The sequence below is a fragment of the Acanthaster planci genome, linkage group LG07 (assembly GCF_054643075.1).
Source record: "Acanthaster planci isolate LZ-2023a linkage group LG07, COTS_SCS, whole genome shotgun sequence".
Taxonomy (NCBI): Eukaryota; Metazoa; Echinodermata; class Asteroidea; order Valvatida; family Acanthasteridae; genus Acanthaster; species Acanthaster planci.
This window is the reverse complement of record NC_141783.1, coordinates 19756444-19777588: the sequence shown is the minus strand read 5'-3', so window position 1 is coordinate 19777588 and position 21145 is coordinate 19756444. Positions and strand designations below refer to the sequence as shown.

The 21145-nt window shown below is 41.9% G+C and overlaps 1 protein-coding gene across 1 annotated transcript; it reads right to left on the bottom strand.

Annotated features, from left to right (window-relative positions):
- Nucleotides 1–2924: 2924 nt before the first annotated feature.
- Nucleotides 2925–17258, bottom strand: LOC110976213 (salivary peroxidase/catechol oxidase-like). The gene is made up of 12 exons (XM_087138709.1): nt 17147–17258; nt 16529–16653; nt 16062–16133; nt 15681–15801; nt 14514–14701; nt 12346–12519; nt 9927–10148; nt 8644–9316; nt 7482–7658; nt 6504–6670; nt 5757–5919; nt 2925–4701 (listed from the first exon to the last, which is right to left on the bottom strand). The coding sequence occupies exons 1-12, from the start codon at nt 17152–17154 to the stop codon at nt 4563–4565; spliced, it is 2229 nt and encodes a 742-aa protein (XP_086994835.1). The 5' UTR covers nt 17155–17258; the 3' UTR covers nt 2925–4562.
- Nucleotides 17259–21145: the final 3887 nt, after the last annotated feature.

Here is a 21145-nt window from a genome sequence, read left to right as displayed (position 1 = left end):
CTCAGTTGATTGTCCACCAGTGCTGTACTCTAGTCATCACAAGTCAAGGCAAGTCCCTGTAAGTCCATCGCAAGTCATTCAGTCTTAAGCCAATGCACAAGCTATTCAAATAAGCTGAGACAATTGTTTACCCTTGTGCCTAAAACTGGCCTGTGTTTGAGTGATAATGGCACTCTCCCATCCAGTGACGTTCCTCCATGGTTGTTTTGTTTGGACTGGCTGTTGCGGGTCGTGTTCAATTCTGTCCCTTTTAATGTCCTTTTTTGAAATTTAATTTGTAAGCGGACATAAAAATTGGTTGGTTAGCTTTCCGATTCAGATTTTATGTTATGTTATGGGGGGCAAGTAGAGGGTTAGTTTGCAAACCCTCTCTTATAGAAAGAACATGTTTTCGTGCCTAGCAAATGGGGTAATCTTCAGTCGCACATATTGGAACCAGGGGCTGACTCGACTTGTGACTGATCTTGTGAAGGGACTTCACAAGTCCACTACTCATTGTTTACCTACTCTATTTGATGATGTTTACAAGGGCAGTTACACACCCCATACAGCTGGTGCGCTCCTGTTAACCGACTTCTCTAGGCGTTTGACAGTGCCGAGTTGGGGTAATAGACCCGAAACAATTCTTCCAAGAAGACGCCAGCGGGTTCGCGTCCCTCTCAGGTCGGGAACATTTTTCACGAAGCGTTGCCAAGGGCACCAAACTAGGTCCGATTGTCTTTCGGGCTATATGGTTAATGACGCGTGCAAAGATTCGCTTTGTCACAGTTGGAAATATGTGGATGACATACGCTTAGGATAAGTCAGGATGTTAGATCGGGTTTCCTCCATTCAGGATGGTGTTACAAATCTAAAAAAATTGTCTATTTCAAATAACTTAAACTGAATCCATCTAAATGTAAATTAATACATTTCCATTTTGAAGAAACCCAACTTGAACAACCTTCTTTGTGTATCAATGACAGTATCTTTGAATTTATGAATTGCTTAGAGTCTGGATCCAGAACAACTTAAAATGGAACAAACGTGTCCCGCAGATGGTTGCTAAGGGCAGTAAGCGGCTTCATATTTTAGGAAGATTAGCAAAACAAATTGGAGTAACAAAACAAGACATGGTAATCATTTATAAAACACTCGTTCGTCCAATCCTTGAGTACACTGGCCCTGTCTAGCATTCGGGCCTTACAACCAGTAAGACTTTGTCCATTGAAAGAATTTTTAACCTAGGTCCCAGTTTCACCAATTATGAAAGTTCTCTCGCTGAAATAGAGATCACGACACTAAATCAAACACGGGAGGAACTATGTTTAACCTTTGCCAAATCTTGCCTTAAGTTAGAGCATCTGAACTGGTTTATCAAAAACACATCTAGTCGCAACATGAGAACCCCTCTTGGACATTCCTACCGCGAAACAAAATTCCTGGTTGGAAGATACGGTAAAAGTGCCATCCCAAATTTGACACGATTACTGAAGAGTAGTGACTAGAAGAGTCATGCAGTGTTTTGTTTAATGCTATGCGTTTTTGCCGTCTGTACAATGTACATGTACTTTTTTGGTGGGGGGGTGTTTCTTCTTTTTTGTAATATTTATGTAGCCAATGTACATTTGTTTTTTATGGTCAACAGATTTTTAAGTGTTCAACTATTAAGTGTATTTGATATTTTCATGAATTTTTAAAAATTATTGTAACGAATCTGACAATTCAGCCCTGGCTATGAACAAATTAGTAAAAATAAAAAAATAATAATAAAGATATGAATTTACTCACCTCTGTGAAGTGTCTTGGCCCTGTCCAGGCAAAAGAGTGAAACTTGAAAAAATGACCATTTTGAGGAAAACGACTTCAAAGTTCTGGCGGCAGCCATTCTGAATCATAAACGCGATTCCACTTGTACTTCACTGGTATTTTAAATAGTCGTAGAATTTCATCTTTTCCAAATGGCTGGTTTATGCTGCGTTTATTTCACAGCACTTACACGTTCCACGGGAAAACAGTTCATCTTGTTTTGGTGAAGCAACAATTCTATACTTGTCAAAACATTTTATGTCCAAACGATGCATCTGTAATCATTCACATCAAATTAGGGACTGTTGACTTAATTGAATACTAAACAATGCATCCTGTGTGTACAAAGCTGAAATGTCACAACAACATGATTATCTCATGGGATCTATAATTATAAATTTTTGAATTTCGCCTGGTATCACTCAAGAGGTTAGAGACTGCTAATTATTCAGTCAAAGCTATATTTGTACTTTTTGTACAAGTCATAATCAAAGGTTAAGCAGCTGTCATTTTAACTCCTACGTTTTGAAAGAGGAGTTAAACATAATTTTGTTTTAATTTCAAAATAACTATTAAAAAAACTGAAGCCGTGGAGCCTGCACCTTTGGGTTATACAGCTGCAGCATTGAACGTTTGATTTTAAACAGAGCCTGGTGCATACACAGACTAAAATCCGGTTCTTGTTATCCAAGCCCAAACTCTAGGGATTTACCACCAAAACGCTTGAGATAGCATATGATTACTCGCGAACGAGATTCTAACTTTGCGCAATGGAAAAGGTGCCCCAAGATTACGTCCTTACGTCAAATTATCAAGATGTCAAGTTTCATTGTTTTGCTCATAGAGGGCAGGATTGTCTGCCATTACTGAATCAATGCATATAATTTGTGAAGGTAAACATTTCTTTCAGTGGGGTAAAATTTGTGCTGGGAATTAGGGCTGATTTGGAATGGGGGAAGGCGGGGGGAAGGATGACCTGGCCGGCCATAAACATTTGAAAAGCTGGGGGGGGGTAACCATATGACTCTGTATAGAGATCGATGGTCATGATATTGATGTACATCTGTAATTATGTATTCAGAATAGCATATTTATGTCTTTTGAAGTTGTTTCCCTTTTTGAGTGATATTGAATGCATTAAGTCGTTGTAACACGTCCTCCGCTTAAACATTTGCTAACTAAAACAAAGTGGGGGGGGGGTGATTCATTAGCCCATCCCCCCCAAAAAGGGGGGGGGGTTATACCCCCACCCCTGGGATTTACACCACAATTGTTCTTGTGAGTCTGATACCTTTTAGGTTTTCTTAATTGATACAACAGCATCTACTTAATAATCATCTTCATAGTTAAACCTGATAAATGCTACTTTCATGCTTGTATACATGCAATTAGGCCTATATATTTCAATATTGTTATAGACAGCAGGGCCGCTTTAAGCGTTTCAGAGGCCATAATATAGGAACTAGATCTCTGTAGGCCTGTGCCTAATAATGCAATGCAAATCCAGTTACATTCTTTTAGTGAGCGGAAACAGGAAGAGTGAATGAGTTTCGTGTTCGATGGTGTGCCATATTATTTTGTAGACTAATGGCACTGGAAACTGCAGTTGTGTTATGATGTTAGGCTTACTGTTATTGTGGAAGAGCACCCTCTCTGGGTATATGAGCAAGAGTGACTCGTACAAAATATGACTATAGGTATATAGTTATATAGCAGACTCTTGTGCTCGCTCCACTAAGCATATCACAGAAACAGCTAGGACTCTAGGAGGAAGGCAGATGGAATTTCAGGTAATACCTTTTCGCGCCGAAAAGACTTAAGAACGTCAGTGGCAAATGCACGCTCCGGTGTGGTACCTCGTCTTGTAACTTAGCAAGGTTACTCTCTTGTCAAAAAAATGAACTTTGGTATCTTAATGTATACACAGTGTCAAATAGTCTCAATAAGACAAGATCTTCTTTAATTAAGCAAAAATAACCACTTAAAACCTTTGTCGATTCCAACAAAGGACAGACTACTAATGCATAATTTTAATCTCAACTGTTTCTATTTTAGTGTTTCCAAATTGAAAAAAAAATTACTGAAAATGTAGCAAAATGTAGCTTGTGCCAGTTATTCTAGAATCAAATCTTACACCCTACTGAATGTCAAAAATACACCTTTACCGGGGAAATACTCATTCAAAAATTATTAGACTCGACTCACATTCAAAGACCTTAAAAGGGGATGTGCGTAACCTCATCAATCTGAATATACATGTAGGCCCTACCCCAAATGCAATAAAGGCAACCAATACGCTAAATAAAATTTAATATTCTTTTTTTTTCCAAAATAGACATCACAGTTCAGACTAGAAGTGATTCACCTTTCAAACATACAATTAAAGAATGTTTACTTCACAATGGTAAGGTTGTGCGACCAACATCTTCATTTTACCCAAAGATATAAGATATTTTCCACCTACCATTGTTTGCATGCAGCCATCTTTCTGCCATAAATTGTATAAGGTGTGTGACCATAGATTGGAGGGAGTTATCCCTCTTCCAAAAGGGGAGGCCAGTTGAATGTCGTTTGTGCTCTGAAATAGAGGAATGCGATTTCGTGGGCCCTCGTAATTTCTCTTCCTTCAAAAAGTATGTAAAAAGCCCCAATGTTTAGCCTCACTTAGGAAAGACCACAAGGTTTCACAGAAAGAAAGTTTTGCTGCCCCCCTAAAATGTGGACCCCGCCCCCCGAAATTTGGTTTTGAATCCGCCCTTGTGAGTGCCCAGATTCTAGATGAATTTCGAGAGGTCGACGACTGGTATCTTGTCCGAGGCGCATTCCACACGTGAGTTATCCAAGCCATCCAACACAGTAGCTCTCTTGTGAGGCCAGGTGCCAGACCTGCTGTACTCATAAAAGGAGTCATACCTGAAGAGGTAAACAGAACTCACAGAATAGAACAGACGGTCTGAGGAGTGCTTTATAAAGGCAATGTCATAATTAGCCGCGACGTCATTATGACTCCATGATTACATGTCATTCAGACTAGAACTGTTTGATCACACACTTCAGTCCTGTATAGGCATACATGTTAACTTTTGCACGCTACGAGCCATTTCGGTATAGCAGAAGAGCTCTGTCACTCGGGAAGAAGCACGCGTTCAAGTCCGAGTGCGTAGGCCCGGGCTGAACCGGTTCGTAAGTGTGACACCACTTCCGTTTTAAGCCACGCCCACTGTACACGGAGTACTACGAGGAAACATGGAACCGGATGCAATGGGCAACTTGGGTGATCAATGGTTCATCCGATTGGACGTCATGATTATGCTCATCAATATACAAACTAACATGAACATTAAAAAACAAATTCAGTGCTTCCTCCAAAATACTCTTTAAAAATGACAAAGCAAAAAAGGACAATAAAATCAAATATGGCACAAAGGCAAATCTTCGTGGATTTGATTTAAAAATCACCTTCACGTGGATGCACTCGGCTTGAGGTAACCATTTAGTGGTGTAACTACGGGGTCAAGTGATTGGGCATGTAATCGCCGGCGGAATACCGTCATGCTATCCCCGGGTCCTCTTCATTGGACTAACTGTGCCCTTTACGTCAAGTGACCTAGTGTGGGTATCAAAAACCAACAAACCCCATAGCAAAGTGTGTTTTAAGTGTTGTGTTCCAAATATGAAGCCGATTTTTTTATGTAGTCATTAGCTCATCACTAGTCTGTGTATTGACTTTATTTTTGGTAAATTACACTTATGGCACAGTTTGCTATAGAGGACGCCGTGTTCGTTGGTGTTTAATACCCACTATATATCACGTGACTTAGCGGGCGCAATCGGTCTGATTGAATTTTTGAAATGTACAAAATCTGTATACATGTCATTGCTCATTAAATTTTGCTTTCAGTGCCCTTGATGTATGATACACTGCCGGGATCAGACTTTTCGCTCCACTCAAGCTACTATCAACTCACCTCATTTCCCATTGGCGAGCATTAACTTCCTCGCCGCCGTCTGATACGGGAGGCTGGAAATTGAACGGCTTGATAAATACGCCAGGCTGTATCTTTTGGATGGCTTCGAGGTTATCACACATCACCCTAGCCATGGTTGCCTTCTTGATCTCGTCGATCTGAGCTGTCATGAAGAAAGAAATCAGCAAAATCGGGCTGAGAGGTATCATAATATCTCGAATATTGCTTGCCTTATATACACTGAGCTGAGTGGAACTTTTAACTTCGGTAGTTTTCTATGGTGCAATGTAAACAGCACAATAGGTGTCCAAATTGTGTAAGTGAAGTCTTGTTACAGTGTTAATGTGCGATTCCGTTATTGAAGATGATTTTAATTACCTTTGATTTAGTTTCATCTCAGTTTAAAGAAAAATGGCGTTCAACTATTACTCCTCTTTCTTAATTGCCTCAAATTTTACCATAAGTGAAATTGTATCTCTTCAAAAGAAGTCATGTGTAACTTTGCACTGTGCTCAAATTCCTGTTAAGCCAGCTCTCTCTGAGGTTTGCTAGTTTTCAAGACCAGTAACGCCAATAAAGGCTCGTGATGTGATATTTTTGACGTAAAACTTCTGAATGAACGTCAAAGCAGTCGATCACACGGTCGAAGGATCCTCCGCGAAAATCAAGGGTACCGGTATTGTAAAGGTCTGTTATGACGTATTTTATTGAAACCCGGATCATAATGGTCGGTCTCTTTGGCTTTACCTTGAGTGAACTGGTCAGGGTTCTGGTAGAAGAAACGATCGCCAAATTTAAGTCGGTGGAACTGATCAGCAACGATGCAAGATACGGTGGGTCCAACCAAGGTGTTCGGAAGATGGTTCTCGAGGACAAGACCGACAATAGCATCCACGTCCTGTACCCCGTCGTCTCTGCACAATGCGTAAAAGATTAATGAGGTGCAATTTCACACTAACATCCTTTTTGGATACACATTTTCACCCTAACAGAGCCGGAAGTGCAATCTAACCTCTGACATAATTCTCCTCTATCATCGCGATGCATTTTGCCGGAGGCGAGTCCTTTAACAGGAGTTTTTCTAGTGATGTCTTGCGGTCTGATGTTGACACCAATGTGTGTGAAAATCGGACCCAGACTGTGGTGAAAATCGTTCTTGCGAATCGGCAACTGACGTTCTTAATGCACACATGCAATACATGAACTTGCAAAGGCCTAACAACCAAATTCAAGATTACATTTAAATTTAGATTAAACCCGACAGATCATGAAAGGTGTACCATAAAAAAAAACAGAAAAAAACACATGAAACCGAAATTCCACACTCAAGAAATACAATTTTGCACCCCCAACACTTTGGTTCTGGATAAGCTCTTGTACAGCTTCAAGTTATGATACATCCGTTTGCCGTTCTCACTCCCGTAAAATTTCAATAAACACTATACACAGATTTACTCATAATTATTGGAGTCACTGCGAATCGCGCTGAGGCGCACATGGGAAAGAATGCCATTTCCAACAAAAGCAGAAGCAACCCGGTTGAAAAGAGCCAGATTTGCGGAGAGGGGGGAAATATTTATCTTTTTGGTAGCGACACGACCATAAACGCAAACACTTCATAGTCGTTTGTGAACCGGCAAAGAGCAGTTCACACCAAACTAGATTGCGTTGCTAGGAAAATTGCGCCCTCTCTTGGTCGAGCTCGAGGCTCTTTAATCACCCTACCCGTAGATTTTCTTAAGGCTGCGGGCGTCCATGTTTAGCATGACTTCTTCATCAACAAGGTCTTGGAAGCTGCTGATTTCACTCAAGCCACAGAAATCCTTTCTGATGGTTGTGTAGCTCGGTATTCCATGGTCGCGACCCCGCTGGATGTCGAGAGACTCAAGATCAAACCCATCGCTGCAAATGAGCGAAAGCAAGCACAAGGCAATTTGACAATGACAGAAGGAGACAGAGAATGAGGCAAGCGCCATCATTAGTCGAAAGTGCTGGTCGCCAGTGCCTGAAAGAGCTGGGGGCGGGCGGAATCCGCCCCCGAAACATTTTCCCGATATAGCAGTGCATTTTTGTGGGGGGGGGTTGAACCCTCAGGAGTTTTAGAGTAACTGTTTGTTGTCATTTTGACACCAATTTTGTGAAAATCAGACATACTGTTCTTGCTCAGCATTCATTTTTCCGAGACGGTTATACTTTTTCCAGTCTGGTGCTCAGTGCACATGTATGTAGCCATCAACTTCAAACGACTGTAACAACAAAACCATACGTAACTTCACATTTTTAATGATAAGGAGTTTCTTTACATTCATACCAAATTTAAAAACAAAATCAAGTGCGGCACAGCTGAGTTCTTAGCGGGGCTGAATCCCCCCCGGCATAGTATGGAATTCCATATCTGCCGTCGCCCGTCGCCCGACGTCTGTCGCATTTTGCTTTTTGTTGTGTCCCAATTCTGCCATTTACCAGTTCCAAACATGCCATTTTCCGTCGTGCGTCGCCCGTCGTGCGTCGCCCGTCGTGCGTCGTCCGTCGCAGATATGGAATTCCATAGCATAGAGATGGGCAAAAATAACCCGACTCTTTAGAGTTTAATGAAGACCCTTTTTTTTACGAATTTGAAACTCTGGTAACAGATCGAGTATTCGTCCTGTGAATTTGCAAATGCGCATGCGACCTTTCCTGCACGTGTTGCCACATCAAATTTGCTTCACTTTTGCATTGACCCGTAACATTGAACTGGCGTTGCTAAGGAGAATGACCACATACAGCCAGAAAAGTTCAGACGGGTGTAATAATAAATGAGTCGGCGTTTCATTCACAAAATTATTGAAATACCAACCCTTTTGACCAAACGGCAAGCAATTAATCTTCAATATACATCACTCACCCTTGTACTGCCGGGTCACCAAAAAGGTTGTTGGTCAGGGCGTCCGAGTAACGCCGGTCTACTTTATACATACTCTGCAAGGTCATGCCCCGTAGAACTGAATCCACAGCGCCATCATCGATAGACTCGTCGAACATGAATGTGGCATTGAAGAACGCCTCTGCCATGTTTATCTGGGGGACCGTCTTGCGCATGTACCGCTTGTTTGCGCGGGTGAGGTGAAACGGGACCTGTGAGTGGCCGAACCTGAATGCTGCCGCGGCAAACTCGTTGGCAACCGACGCGTCCACGGCCGGGTCGTACGCGTAAGGAGCGTTCGGCGAAAGATTCTTAGATCTGTACTGATCTTCTCCGACGACCAGCGGCAGGTACTCGTTGTAGATGATGTGCTGCCACACCGCCCCCAGGATCTTTCGGGCCTTCTGGTAGACATCATCGGCACCCAGGGAAGGGTTGAGTTGGCGGAATTCCTTAGCGATGCGGTTGTGCTCACGCAGGAAGAGGGTATGTAGGGCTGTTAGGCCAGGTTGTGTGGCAGTGCGACGGTCCCCTGACTTGCCGCAGTAGATGCCTGCTGTCTCATTGACTCCAGCGCAACGTTCCAATGCTTTGTCAGGTGGCAACAGCTCTCGACCCGTCTTTGTGTCGGTGAGATGTTTCAAGCTTCCAAAATCTACATTTCGAAAACATGACAAAAATACAGTTTGTCACATGTACCTATTCTCTGTCGTAATCATGACTCGTTCCCGTACTGACATGTCGACTGTCATCTAATTGTTAATCTCTTTGAATTCTCAGCCCAAATTGACAGTCTTTAACAGTCCCCCGGGCCCTGGATCAATACAGCGCCCTCAGGTAGGGTACCAGGCAATATAGAGCCACGGGACTGTCATCCTAGTATAAAGCCCACCAAGAAATCTTTGTTATATACTTCAGAGAATGCGGTCGAAGATGTTTTACCGTCAGTTAAACTTTTAATGAGTATTTTGGCCCCAAACTAATTAACCAGAAGTAAGCTTCTGCTGGTAGTTCAAAGCAGCAATAATCATTTTTCACCCGAAAGCACGGGAGAGGAGCTAATATCTAGATATTTTTATTACTGACCAATTGAATCGATAATTCAAGGCTGACCAAGAATTTTGCTGGCATAATCAGCGTCGATCGTGAAACCGATGGAGATTAAATTAGTGCGCGGTATAGACCGACCTGTATATTTAATTTCGATTATGGCTTTTCCCAATTTCGACTTTTGTTCCTAACCAGAAGAAAAAGTTTTTTCCTACCTCCTGTCAGCTGGGCTGCCGTTGTGTCATCTGAGCCGTAGGCAAAGGACGCGTCGAGATAGGAAGTGACGAAATTGATTTGCTGACGGACACCCGAAGAATCAGCTTGATAGATGGACCTGCGAAAGTTGAAGCAATCTTGCTTGGCACCAAAGACAGGGTCGTTGTCGTCGATCAGGATGGGGAAACATTCGCCCTTCGCCGCGCAACCCGCGCAGTTAACTAGGACAAAGAGTGCACATGAAAGGAGGATCCATTCTTTCTATACACAACCCAATCCTATATCTGCCACAGTCTATCATGCTAAAGAGCGCTGGTGAGCAATCAATAATCTCACAGGTTATAGGACCACACACCGTACACAAGTAAGACAGTAAGCAAAGCTATAAGAAATGTGCTAATCTGAAGAGTTGTTTATCAAGTGCAACCTGCCAATTAAATGCAATTAAATGTATTTCACAGAAACGCCTGAAAATGCATCTTTGTACCTCAATTTACTTTAATTTCGATTTTGTTAAAATATTTTCATTGGCATTTTTGACTCCTGTTCGGACTTTAGTAATTGCAAATTTCCATACTCACCGACGAAACTATAATGTTATCCTAGGGAGAAAACCCGACTTCTGCTTTGATTTGTGGACAAAAATATGCGTCCATGAGCTCGGTGTTCGTTGAGTCTCCAGTCACACAAGGACAAGCAAGACCCCAAGACCAAGCCAGGCGTCTACAGGATCCCCTGCGAATGCGGCAAGGTGTATATCGGCGAGACTGGCAGAGATCTCACCACCAGACTCAACGAACACCGAGCCCATGGACGACGGGGGGATCTCGAGAAATCTGCCATCATCAAGCACTCCAGCACTGAAGACCACCAAGTCCACTGGCAACAAGCCCATCTCATTGCCAACATAGAACAATGGTATCCACGCCGTGTTCGTGAGGCAATTGAGATTTACAAGAACAGAACAGTTCCGCAAGACACAGGCTTCATCTTCAGTGACATCTGGCGCCCCATCCTCAACCCTTCTTAGCTCGCCTTATGGGTCATCTATACCCCTTGGCACCCTGCCCCAGTTCTTCCTTTAGTCTGCCTATGGGTCCTCTATACCCTTAGCACCCATGTTTACCAATCCACACCCCCAACAGTACTGCCACACCTGAGTAAGTTTACCGCCACGCATCACCGAGCCAGCCTAATCCCTTCTCCAGAGTTCCCGCCTTCACGCATCATCGGACTAATCCCCTGTCTCTAGAATCCTCCACCAGACTACTTAAGCTCCACTCCCAGTCAGTATCCGGCATTCTCCTGATGACGAGCAGAGCATACTGCTCGAAACGTCGAGTACCACTGGTTCTTTTCAGAACCGCAAATACTCACAAAAGAGATACGTCCATGGTGCTACCGCAAACCTACTTTCTATTGTACCTATTCACCATGCAAACCTTCAAGACTTATCTAAATTGAGCTCTGTTTCCTTCCTCTATGGTTTTCCATTCTGACATCACGGCAACAGTGCCGTCATTAGGCAGAATTAGCTTGAAATATTCATTTTAATACAATTAACCCCAAAAGGATGTCGCATAGTTTTTCAGACACTGAAGAAGGGTCCAGAGATGTAAAGGGTATCTACGAAATTCATCCTGTGGCCCCCTTAAAAGTGGGACATAATTAGAAAATTCGGAGAGAACATGCGGTGGTTGTTCCCCTTGGACTGACTCACAGCAACAGACTGTAGACCCACCTATCTCACCCTTCTCTGCACATGTTTGATCGCTCGCTCTCTGCAAGGCTACGATGCATGTGCACACAACCACACCACGCGCACAGGTCATCAATAACATGGGCGGCTAGATGTATATAGCATTATGCAATAGAGGAATTTCACGTTAGCGCTGTCTGCGCATATCCGCATCGAAACCGAGGCTCTTTGTGTTGAACTTCATCTCGCGCGCCCACGGAGCCGACACAGTACATGCATATCACGTTTGTAAGTGTGACACCACTTCAGTTTTAACCACGCCCACTGCACAAGATACACGACCATTGCAGGTACGTTAGTTCGAAGTCAACTGTTATTTTTCTTTTGATTTTACGTGTCGAGTCGTCCTGAAAGACTCTTCCACAAAAATTTGCTGCCTGAAAAGTCTGAATTTAACATACTTTTATGTATTTGTGTCTTGACTCCTTACTTTCAATCGTCTGACACATACAGCCTCGTTTTCAAATGCGGTTGCGCGCAGATCGACGCTAAAAGCGTCGTATTGGGATCCCTCTATGTGTTCTCAAGGAATTTGTCCGAATAGCTTGGCTGTGGCTGGAAGTTACGCACGAGCCCACGGTAGTGGCCGGGCCAGTTCCCATAAAGCCGTGCGTAAGTTCAAGCCACAGCCGCAGATTTGGGTGCGACCTGTTAGTCACCTTTCCAGGTGCGACTTCCGGCGATGTCGTGATTGGCCAGCTGTGCTAAGTGCATTCCCACCTGGGTGAAATTTTTGACCATGGTGCGGGCGTTATTAAAGACTGCTAGGCTGACTTTCCTGGGGCTCGGTAATGGGCCCCCGTTCACAGATGTCGTGCGCGGCTGAGACAGTCCTGAAGACGGTAAGAGAAATAAATTCTTACATAACTCCAGTCACGTCAATATCCATTTCTTTTTAACGGCTAACAAACTCATATAACAGGGTTTGCCCAAAACCCAACGTACATATGTACGTTGGGTAAGGGCAAAACCTGTTATATAGATTAACATCTCCCAAACGCAAAAATACATCTTGAAAACAGGCTAACAAACTTGAATTAAAATAACATATTTTGCTATCCATGAAGTAAGAAAATTCCCCTCAAGCCTTTTAAAGTACAGGCCTAATCTCATTTTTAACAGTGGTCACGGGTTGCCGTCACCTTTAACTTTATTTTCGTGACCCCGTCACATCTGACGTAAGATTTTGAAAGTTTGGGACACATTCTTTTTTTTCCAAGCATGATTAATTATGCAATGCAAATTACCTGCTAAACAATAAAAAAAAAGTTTGCCCATGTGATTTCAAGTTTACAGTAACCAAGTAATCCTTTGAAACGTTGGATTGGAATTTATTCGCTGCTTTCCAGTTGTCACTCTATTTTTATGCATTTTCCTTTTTATTTAGCCAGCCACCCATAGCACAGCTTGGTTTTATATGACTTCTTTCTCCATAGCGATGCTCTTTTGACGATAACTCCCTGCGGCTCTTTTTTAATTAAGACGGTACAATGTTTTAACGTGCAACTGGACAAAAACAAAGGCCATACAATCATATAATTTTTTTAAACAATCTTTTGAATGCATCTCCTGATCAAAACAAATCCTTTCATAATTCTTTTGCTGATGTTTGATGATTCAAATACAAGTGACCGTTCTTTTGAAAGTTCTTAGACGTCATGATGACGCCATAAAACTGCGATTTTCTGATTACCATATTAGGCAAGATTCGATGATAATCAAAACGGCTGGAATCAATCATCAGATTGCTGAAATGGAATGCATGAGTTACAGATAAAAATACTGTGTCTGTTAAAGGTGTATTTTTCAAATGTTCTTGTCTGCAGAAGTACAGTTGTGATCAGATTGAAGTGTTAGTTCATAGACTGGGATGTGCTCTAGTCATAGACGACAACTACTTTATGCCGTCCTTTGTCACGTGACCTTAACTGAAAGGGCTGTCATGACAGGCCAAAGCCAACAGAACTAAACTACAATGAGGTTGAAAGTAATTAGGTTTATTTTCTAGGATGTCAAAGGTATGTGTTGTGTTGATATGTTCATGTGTAACGTGACAATGAATGAAAGATGCCACAGGCAATAATTCATGAAAAATTACATAGCAGATCACATTCAGATCACATAATGGATGCCACTTTGCACGAATAATGTAATGGGCCCCCGTGTATATCCAAATTGAATGAAATCATCAAATTGATTGCCCTATCCCAAAGCTATAGTTGCAATAATGGATTTATATCTTCAAACATGACTTATGTAGTACAGGTTAAATTTAAAAGTAATTGAATTACAACGGAAGCCACTCATAATTTTCAATTCCAAAACTCTCCAAGCAGTCTTGGTCATTTTAAAAGTCAATAACGCATGCGATGTGCAAATAGAAAGTCTGCCAATAAAGCGTGCTCAGATTTAGGTTAAAGTAGTAGAACATACCTAATTCTTTAGTGGATCCCAAACATAAAGTACATATATTTGTGAGATTCTCGTGAATACAAATGTACATGGTTTTAAAGCTAATTACGGGCCTTGAATGGATGTTTCTTCAGGCCCTACACATGTTGTTGGTGGGAGCGTTACTACCAAGAATGCAAAATATAGCAACTCAAAAGACCTGCGGCAAATATCCCTCTTTCAGGTAAAGTCCCTCATGCTCTATATTACTTTGTCTGACACCGTGCGTAGTAGTGCGCCCCCAACGATTCATAATTAGACTGTGCACAGTGAGAGTAAGTAAAAACTAGTTGTGCGAGGGCGCTCTTCAACAGAAATAAAACAACTATCGATCACTGACGTCTTGGGCCAAGACTAGTGTTCCAGTAGAACTTACCATCACCATAAGCATTGTCCATCAACCGTTTCATCGAAGCACCGGCCGAACCTTGCTCTCGCTTGCCGATGTTGTTACATGTACCGTCAATCGTGCGATACCCTGGGCTGGCTGAATCGCACGCTTGCCGTTCGCCGAGGGCCTCCCTGATCTGCAGGATGCGTTGCTCTAAATCTTTGGCCGAGAGCCTGCAATAGTTGAGATTTCATATTCAGTAATTATTATCTCGACACACTGTCCCTTTGCAACATGTCTTACAATGCCCACTGTGAGCGGAAGCCGCATCGCCGAAGACGTCTCTCGGGGAATTTCAAGTCGCATACGTTTGTCCCTTTGTTACTGAGTTTTAAAGAACCACAAATTTTCGATTTTGACGGTTTTCTTAATGCTTGATGTGGCTCGGATTCGATTCCTGAGCTTTGGGCATATGTGTGAATAGGGTTGTTTGCAGGTTCTCTGCTGTGCCAAGCGGGGCAGGTTCTACGGTCCCCTCTTCCCTCACCGTAAAATAAACACTTTCGATATCTGGCTCTGTTCCACGGACAGAATAAGGTCATTTGGCGGCTGTTTGAGACGCCTTTACATGCCTTCGGCTGGACCACACTGTCGTTTTGGGGACATGATCACCCGATCAGCCTGCGTGATCGGTCGATCCTGTGGTCGATCGCGTAGAGATTAAATGCAACTGGCTGATGAGGGATTATTGACACTGATATTGTGCAGTAAAAGTTCGACTAACCGAGCAAGACTCGAGTAATCGCATAGATCAGCCGAATGCGCCCAAAATCTTTATTGTGAGAGTATTTGAACATACATTGTAAGGAATATGCGATCAGTGAATTAAAACTTTATTATTTTGCCACAAAATGTCACAAGATATTAATTTTGAAGCTTGTATCTTGCATATTGGGTGTTAAACGCTATATTTGGTAAAATCATGTCCAACTTGTTAAACAGATGGACACGTTCGCAGTGATAAAGCGTTTAAAACTGAATATTTTAAACAAGTGTTTGTGTATAAGCAGCGGCGCTTATAAAGTAAAAGGTGTATTCAGAATGTACACGTCATATTTTTACATGTATTTATAAGCGAGTCAGAGTGTTCGAAACGTATTGCATTGTGCATGAGGATAATGCTCATGTTTTCCATTTCACTTTATTACTTACATCTTGGTAAGAGGTTGATCCGTTTCCTCGAGCTTTCTTAGGTACATTTCTAGATTTCTCTTGTTTTCAGGCGATCGTTTGGCACTGTTGAACTGACTCAAGAAAACATCGGGGTTTCGTCCTGAACATAGAAAACAAAGTGCTTGAATGGGTACTATATCAGTGACTTTGAAACCTATCATCGATCAGTTTAGAACAACTGTTGAACATGTTGGAAAGTGGGGAAATTCACAAAAAGGTTAAGGTCGGGGACAGACTGACTGTCGACTCAACCAATCCTGTCCCATGGGAGAGACTCAAGACCCCTGGGGTAAACTATTACATGAAATAGGTGTGGGGATGGTGTGACGATTTAAGACACACACTTTCCGTGAGCCCTACCTTTGTCTTCGTCAGCCGATGGTCGACTGCAGCCGCCGTTGAATTCGCTCAACAAACTGTCTGGGTTACGATCTGGTTGAAACGGAAATTCATGCCAGACTTCATCAAGCAACTGGAACTTTAGTGTTGAACTTAAAGAGCGGGATTTGGGCACTTACATGCCAACTTCTTGTTGATTTTCTCTACAGTAATTTGAATTTAGGAGAAAAACTCTACCAACAAGATCGGCATGAACAAACATTAACTCTGATGCACGTTCTTTCAATGCACCGCAACATTGTTATCAGCAACCTCCACCCCAATTGAAAAAAATTAAGATTCTAACCTGTGATTATTTGTCACTGGATGCATTTCATTCGAAAATGATGTTTACAGTTTTCATGATTTTAACTGTTGTCTGGACCGGCATGTTTGATACACGTACAATTAGTTGCTAGTGGGAAATCTATAATTGAAATAGGCCATACCGTTGGAGTAGGCCGCCACATTTTCATCATCCCTAGGCAGGAGATCTTCCAAGTCTCGACCTCTCAAATCCTCATCCAACACCGTACAGGCAACAAGAGAAGCCAAGAACACAACAAACAAAAGCCTAAAAGAGAAATGGTTAAGCAGTTTTTCGGAACTCGACAAATGATAGGTGTTTATTGTCTGCCCCTTTATGCCAACAGGGGTTCTCTATCCACTCATTTGTTTTCATACTGGCCGATTGAATTTTATTTCGTCTTGCTAACTTTTTTCTCGCGATCTGCATGTGCAACACAGTTTTTGATTCTCAGATACTTTCCAAATTACAAAAATGAAAACGTAATTCACTTCAAGGACCTCACAGAACTGCCATATTAAAAAAAGTAAAGCTTGAAGGAATGATTATTCCCCAACTGTTAGGCCAGTTTTACAAACATTAGAAGCTAAACATTACGTGGCCATTTCCTGAACGCCAATGCTCAATAACTGAACAGTATTTAATACCCTAACGTGATAATATTCACACGTTTTACAAACTGATAGCAAGAGAGTGTTCGAAACAATGTCCAATCGCCAAAAACTGTTTATGCATTATATTTCATCGGGGAAAAATTTACCTGATCATGCTGCAAACTATGATCACTTCCGTCAGAGTCAAATATGAACCAGTCTGAGTTTATTGACACACGTGCATCGGTGAAACGGAAACACAACTGCTCTATAAATTCACTTGCACGGGGAACTGTAAGAAAATGAACCATTACAATCACCCAATGGAAGTTCGAGCATAAGAGTTACATCATGATTTCAAGTAAAGAACACATTTTATTGGATGAGCTTTTAAGAGTCTACAGGACTACCGACCAATCGTGTATCAAAAAGTAAAACTACATCAGGCGAGATAAAACAAGATCATTTTTCATTGGTCATTTAACACGGGTGCTCTAAGTGATATTTGGCGCACACCGAACCTGATTACATTTACAGATTGGAGAGTTCCTATAATTTGTCATTGTAATAGAGGGTCATAATTTTTGTTCTTTCAATTAAAAAAGTACAGGTAGAATTTTTAGCGGATATTTTGCCCAGGGAAGTTTTACTCCTAAACCTTGACACTGTGTAAAGCAATAGGTCTACTTTAGCTAAAATTACCATATTACGCTTCATTGCAATTAAACTATCACTTCGACAATTCACCGGACATCGCCTTGCGTATGTTTACACTTATATTAATTCTATTACATTTAAAGGTATAAATAAACAGGAAAGCATATGTTTAAAAAAAGAAATACACATCTTTCTTTCTTTTTTTTCTGGAATTCTCCTTTATTGTTCACCGTGTCTTTTTAAACATCCATGCTAACAATTTATAAAATAAGTACAGTTTTAAATTTCAATAATATTAAAAACCTGCTAGCCTTGGCCTTATATGACTAATTGGTCCCATTTCTTGTAAAATTGGGAGCTACTTCCAGTTCCATAAAACATGAAACACGAAAGGAGGTTAAGCTGTGCATCTACATCTTTATGTAAACAACTACATGTATCTCTGATTTAGTCTTAAATCCTTGTCCCCTGTGGCCAATTTTGGGGTCCAATTCCATTCCAATTGCTTCCCCCACACCTCCTGAGTCCGCCAATGTTCCTAAGCTTGGCTGGAACAGGTACACGGGTTCGCAGTACATGTACCCTCTTCCATCAAAAACACATCACAGATCTTTTTTCATGAATACAAAATGTACTTTACATTAGTTGCACCAAATTCCCCTTTGTTTAATGAACCTATGTTTGACAGCTGAGGGAACTTGTTAACTGGTCCTTTATGCGGTCGCATCACAAAACGTCTGCCTACTTTTTAAAACTGGAAGCATTGGTTTGTAATCTGTAAAACTCTGCAGACTCCAAGGCACATGCGGTAAATATACAAGGCACTGTCCCTTTTGTCGTCAGGCATGAATTGTTCCCTGAGGCGTTTTCATCTTACACTAAAGCAGCAGCGTTCGCGCTCGAACCTGACTTGACGGCTTGGCGAGAATTATAAACTATAAACACTGCCGTCTGTAATAAAGAAAAAAATCAATGTTAAGTTTGTGAAAAGGGTGGACTGCAGGGGGGGGGGGAACGGGCACCCTGGCCACTAAAAGGGAGCCAAACAGACTTGGGGGAGGGGGGTAATTAGAAAGATAATTTTTTGGGGTGTATTTCATTTCCCTTCCTTCCAAAAGCGTGCAAAAATCCACAAAATGTAGCCTCACCCTTCAGAAATGCCACACATTTCATAAAATAATTTCTATTTTGCCTCCCCCAAGTTTTCATCAGTCCTTTGAAAATCTTCCAAACCGTGTCCTTAACCTGAGCAATTTGTCCGTGGCATTGACCAGTTAGGAGATTAATATTCACCCACTAACATTTTGTGGTTCGGTCGCTGTATCAAACCGTTTCAACGTTTCATGGTCATAAAACCAAGCATGTAGCAGGCGCTTAGTGATCAAGAAAGGTCAGTATAGCGATCAAAATTATGTTTATACCTTTCTGAATAGAAAAACAAATTGCATGTATTTATATGTCATAATTTTGTTATAATCAAGAGGAATTTAACTTTTTATTTTGATGATAATGAATTCAGAAGAATAAACTACAACGAATAGTAGCTATTTGTTTTAATACATGTTGCAATTTTTTATGACAAAATTAAAATACGGCCTACATGGGGTGCTTTTTGCATGGAATAACTTTGCATTTTGATAGTGACTGCGAATGACATAAATTAAATAAAAAATATCGTTTTTACCAAACCATATGCATGCAAAAATTAATTCAATTAGGAATGTAATACTCCGAGCAACGGATGGGTTACAGCTATGGACAAAAGTATAATTAGGGCCAAATTGTGTAAAATCTGTTGAATCGTTTAGAGTACTTGAACCCATCGCCACATGCATTACTTCAAACGGATAATATGCTGTTGACTTCTGTATGAGGTTTAGATCTTTTTTCTACGCAAATCCAAAGATCTTGGACTACTGTTCATGGTAGTCTGTTGCAAATACGCTGAAATGCCCAAGGGCGGATCAAGAAAAACATTGGAGGGCTGGGGGTTCCAATTTTTTGGAGGCAGCATTTGTTTAAATTTCTTTATTTTACATTTTATGGTTTCTCTGGGGATACGTCTACGCTTGGGGGGCTTTTACATGCTTTGGGGTCATTGGCGGAGCAGGGGGCGGGAAAAGAGGGTATTTCCCCCAACTGAAAAATAATAAAGGAAGGCTTTCCTCAACCTCATACGTTATCCTGGCACGCCCACTTTTTGTTCGGAGTAAAAATGCTAAGATTCGCTCAGAATTTGCAAGCAAACAAGCGAATAACCAAGACTCTTTTTGCGACTAGTACCGGTAGGCCTCAAAACAGAGTGCTTTCACGGTGAATCAGTCTTGGACCCAAGACTAACAGCGGTTAGGACTATACGCCGTGACGTCACATCCACCAAGGACCGCGAATCGCCCTCGATGGTAGCATTGCGGAGGAATTGTAGAATGGGCGTGGTTTTTGAATAGTTAATTAGTCACTTTATGTTATCAATTTAGTTGTGGCCAAAAGGCTGAGTCGTATCGGGGGGGGAGGCAACTCTCGCCCCCTTACTTTTTTCATTTTTTTTCAACTGAGAATACTTCATAGGTGAGTAGGAAAGAAACTAATCCGTACACTTATTTATATTAAAAAAAATAGGTTTCATTATTTTTCCCCCATTATCATGTTGGATGAACCCGAAAGTGCATTTGCTTTTTAACTCCCCCCACACACACACTCCAAAAGCTGCATACGCCACTGTAAAATGGTGACAATATTTTGCATGAATTTAATCTCATATACTTCATTTTCAAAACAGTTGACCTTTTATAGCTTCAGCCCGTAGCCGTAGAGCTCAGGAAGCCAGTTTCGGATATTGCCCAAGAGCTTCGAGCTGGACCAACAGAGGGCGCATTTTTTTTTTAGCTATTGAGGCCCATTTGATCGGAAATGAACTTCGCTGGTTCACGACCGACTATGAAATGCACGCGATACGGTTGCATTGCTACCGACAAAATGAACACTCCCGACCAACAGTGGTTCATTTCAACCGATGAGGGGCTGCTTCTGCTTGAGGTGGATAAGTGAAGGTATAAAGGTCTTGCTGCCGGAGAGTCCACGCCATTCCACCGTGACTGCAGCTCCAGGAAACATTTGTACGCTCTTGCCACCCCCACAAGACACTTGAAAATTCCGGGGGAAGGGGTGGGTGGTAAATAGCACTCACACACCTTTGGGAAGGGACTAGGTCTATTGAATCATTCCCCAACTTTTTGAGGTGAGAAAAATAGAGCATTGTCAAGACTTTTCGGACTTCCTGGTGTATCACGCAAGCTTGATCTGGAGCCTGTAATATAGACATTTGAGGATAACAGGGTAAGCAGTAGCTAAAAACCATGAACCACTCGAAGGTGCGACGGCGCGATGGCACTACGCGACTATGCGACGGCAAGACGCCATTAAGCGACGTTGACGTCACGTGTGGCTACAGACTCAAGAAACAACGCCACACATGCGACGCGTAAGATGGCAGTAATGGAAGTCCATAC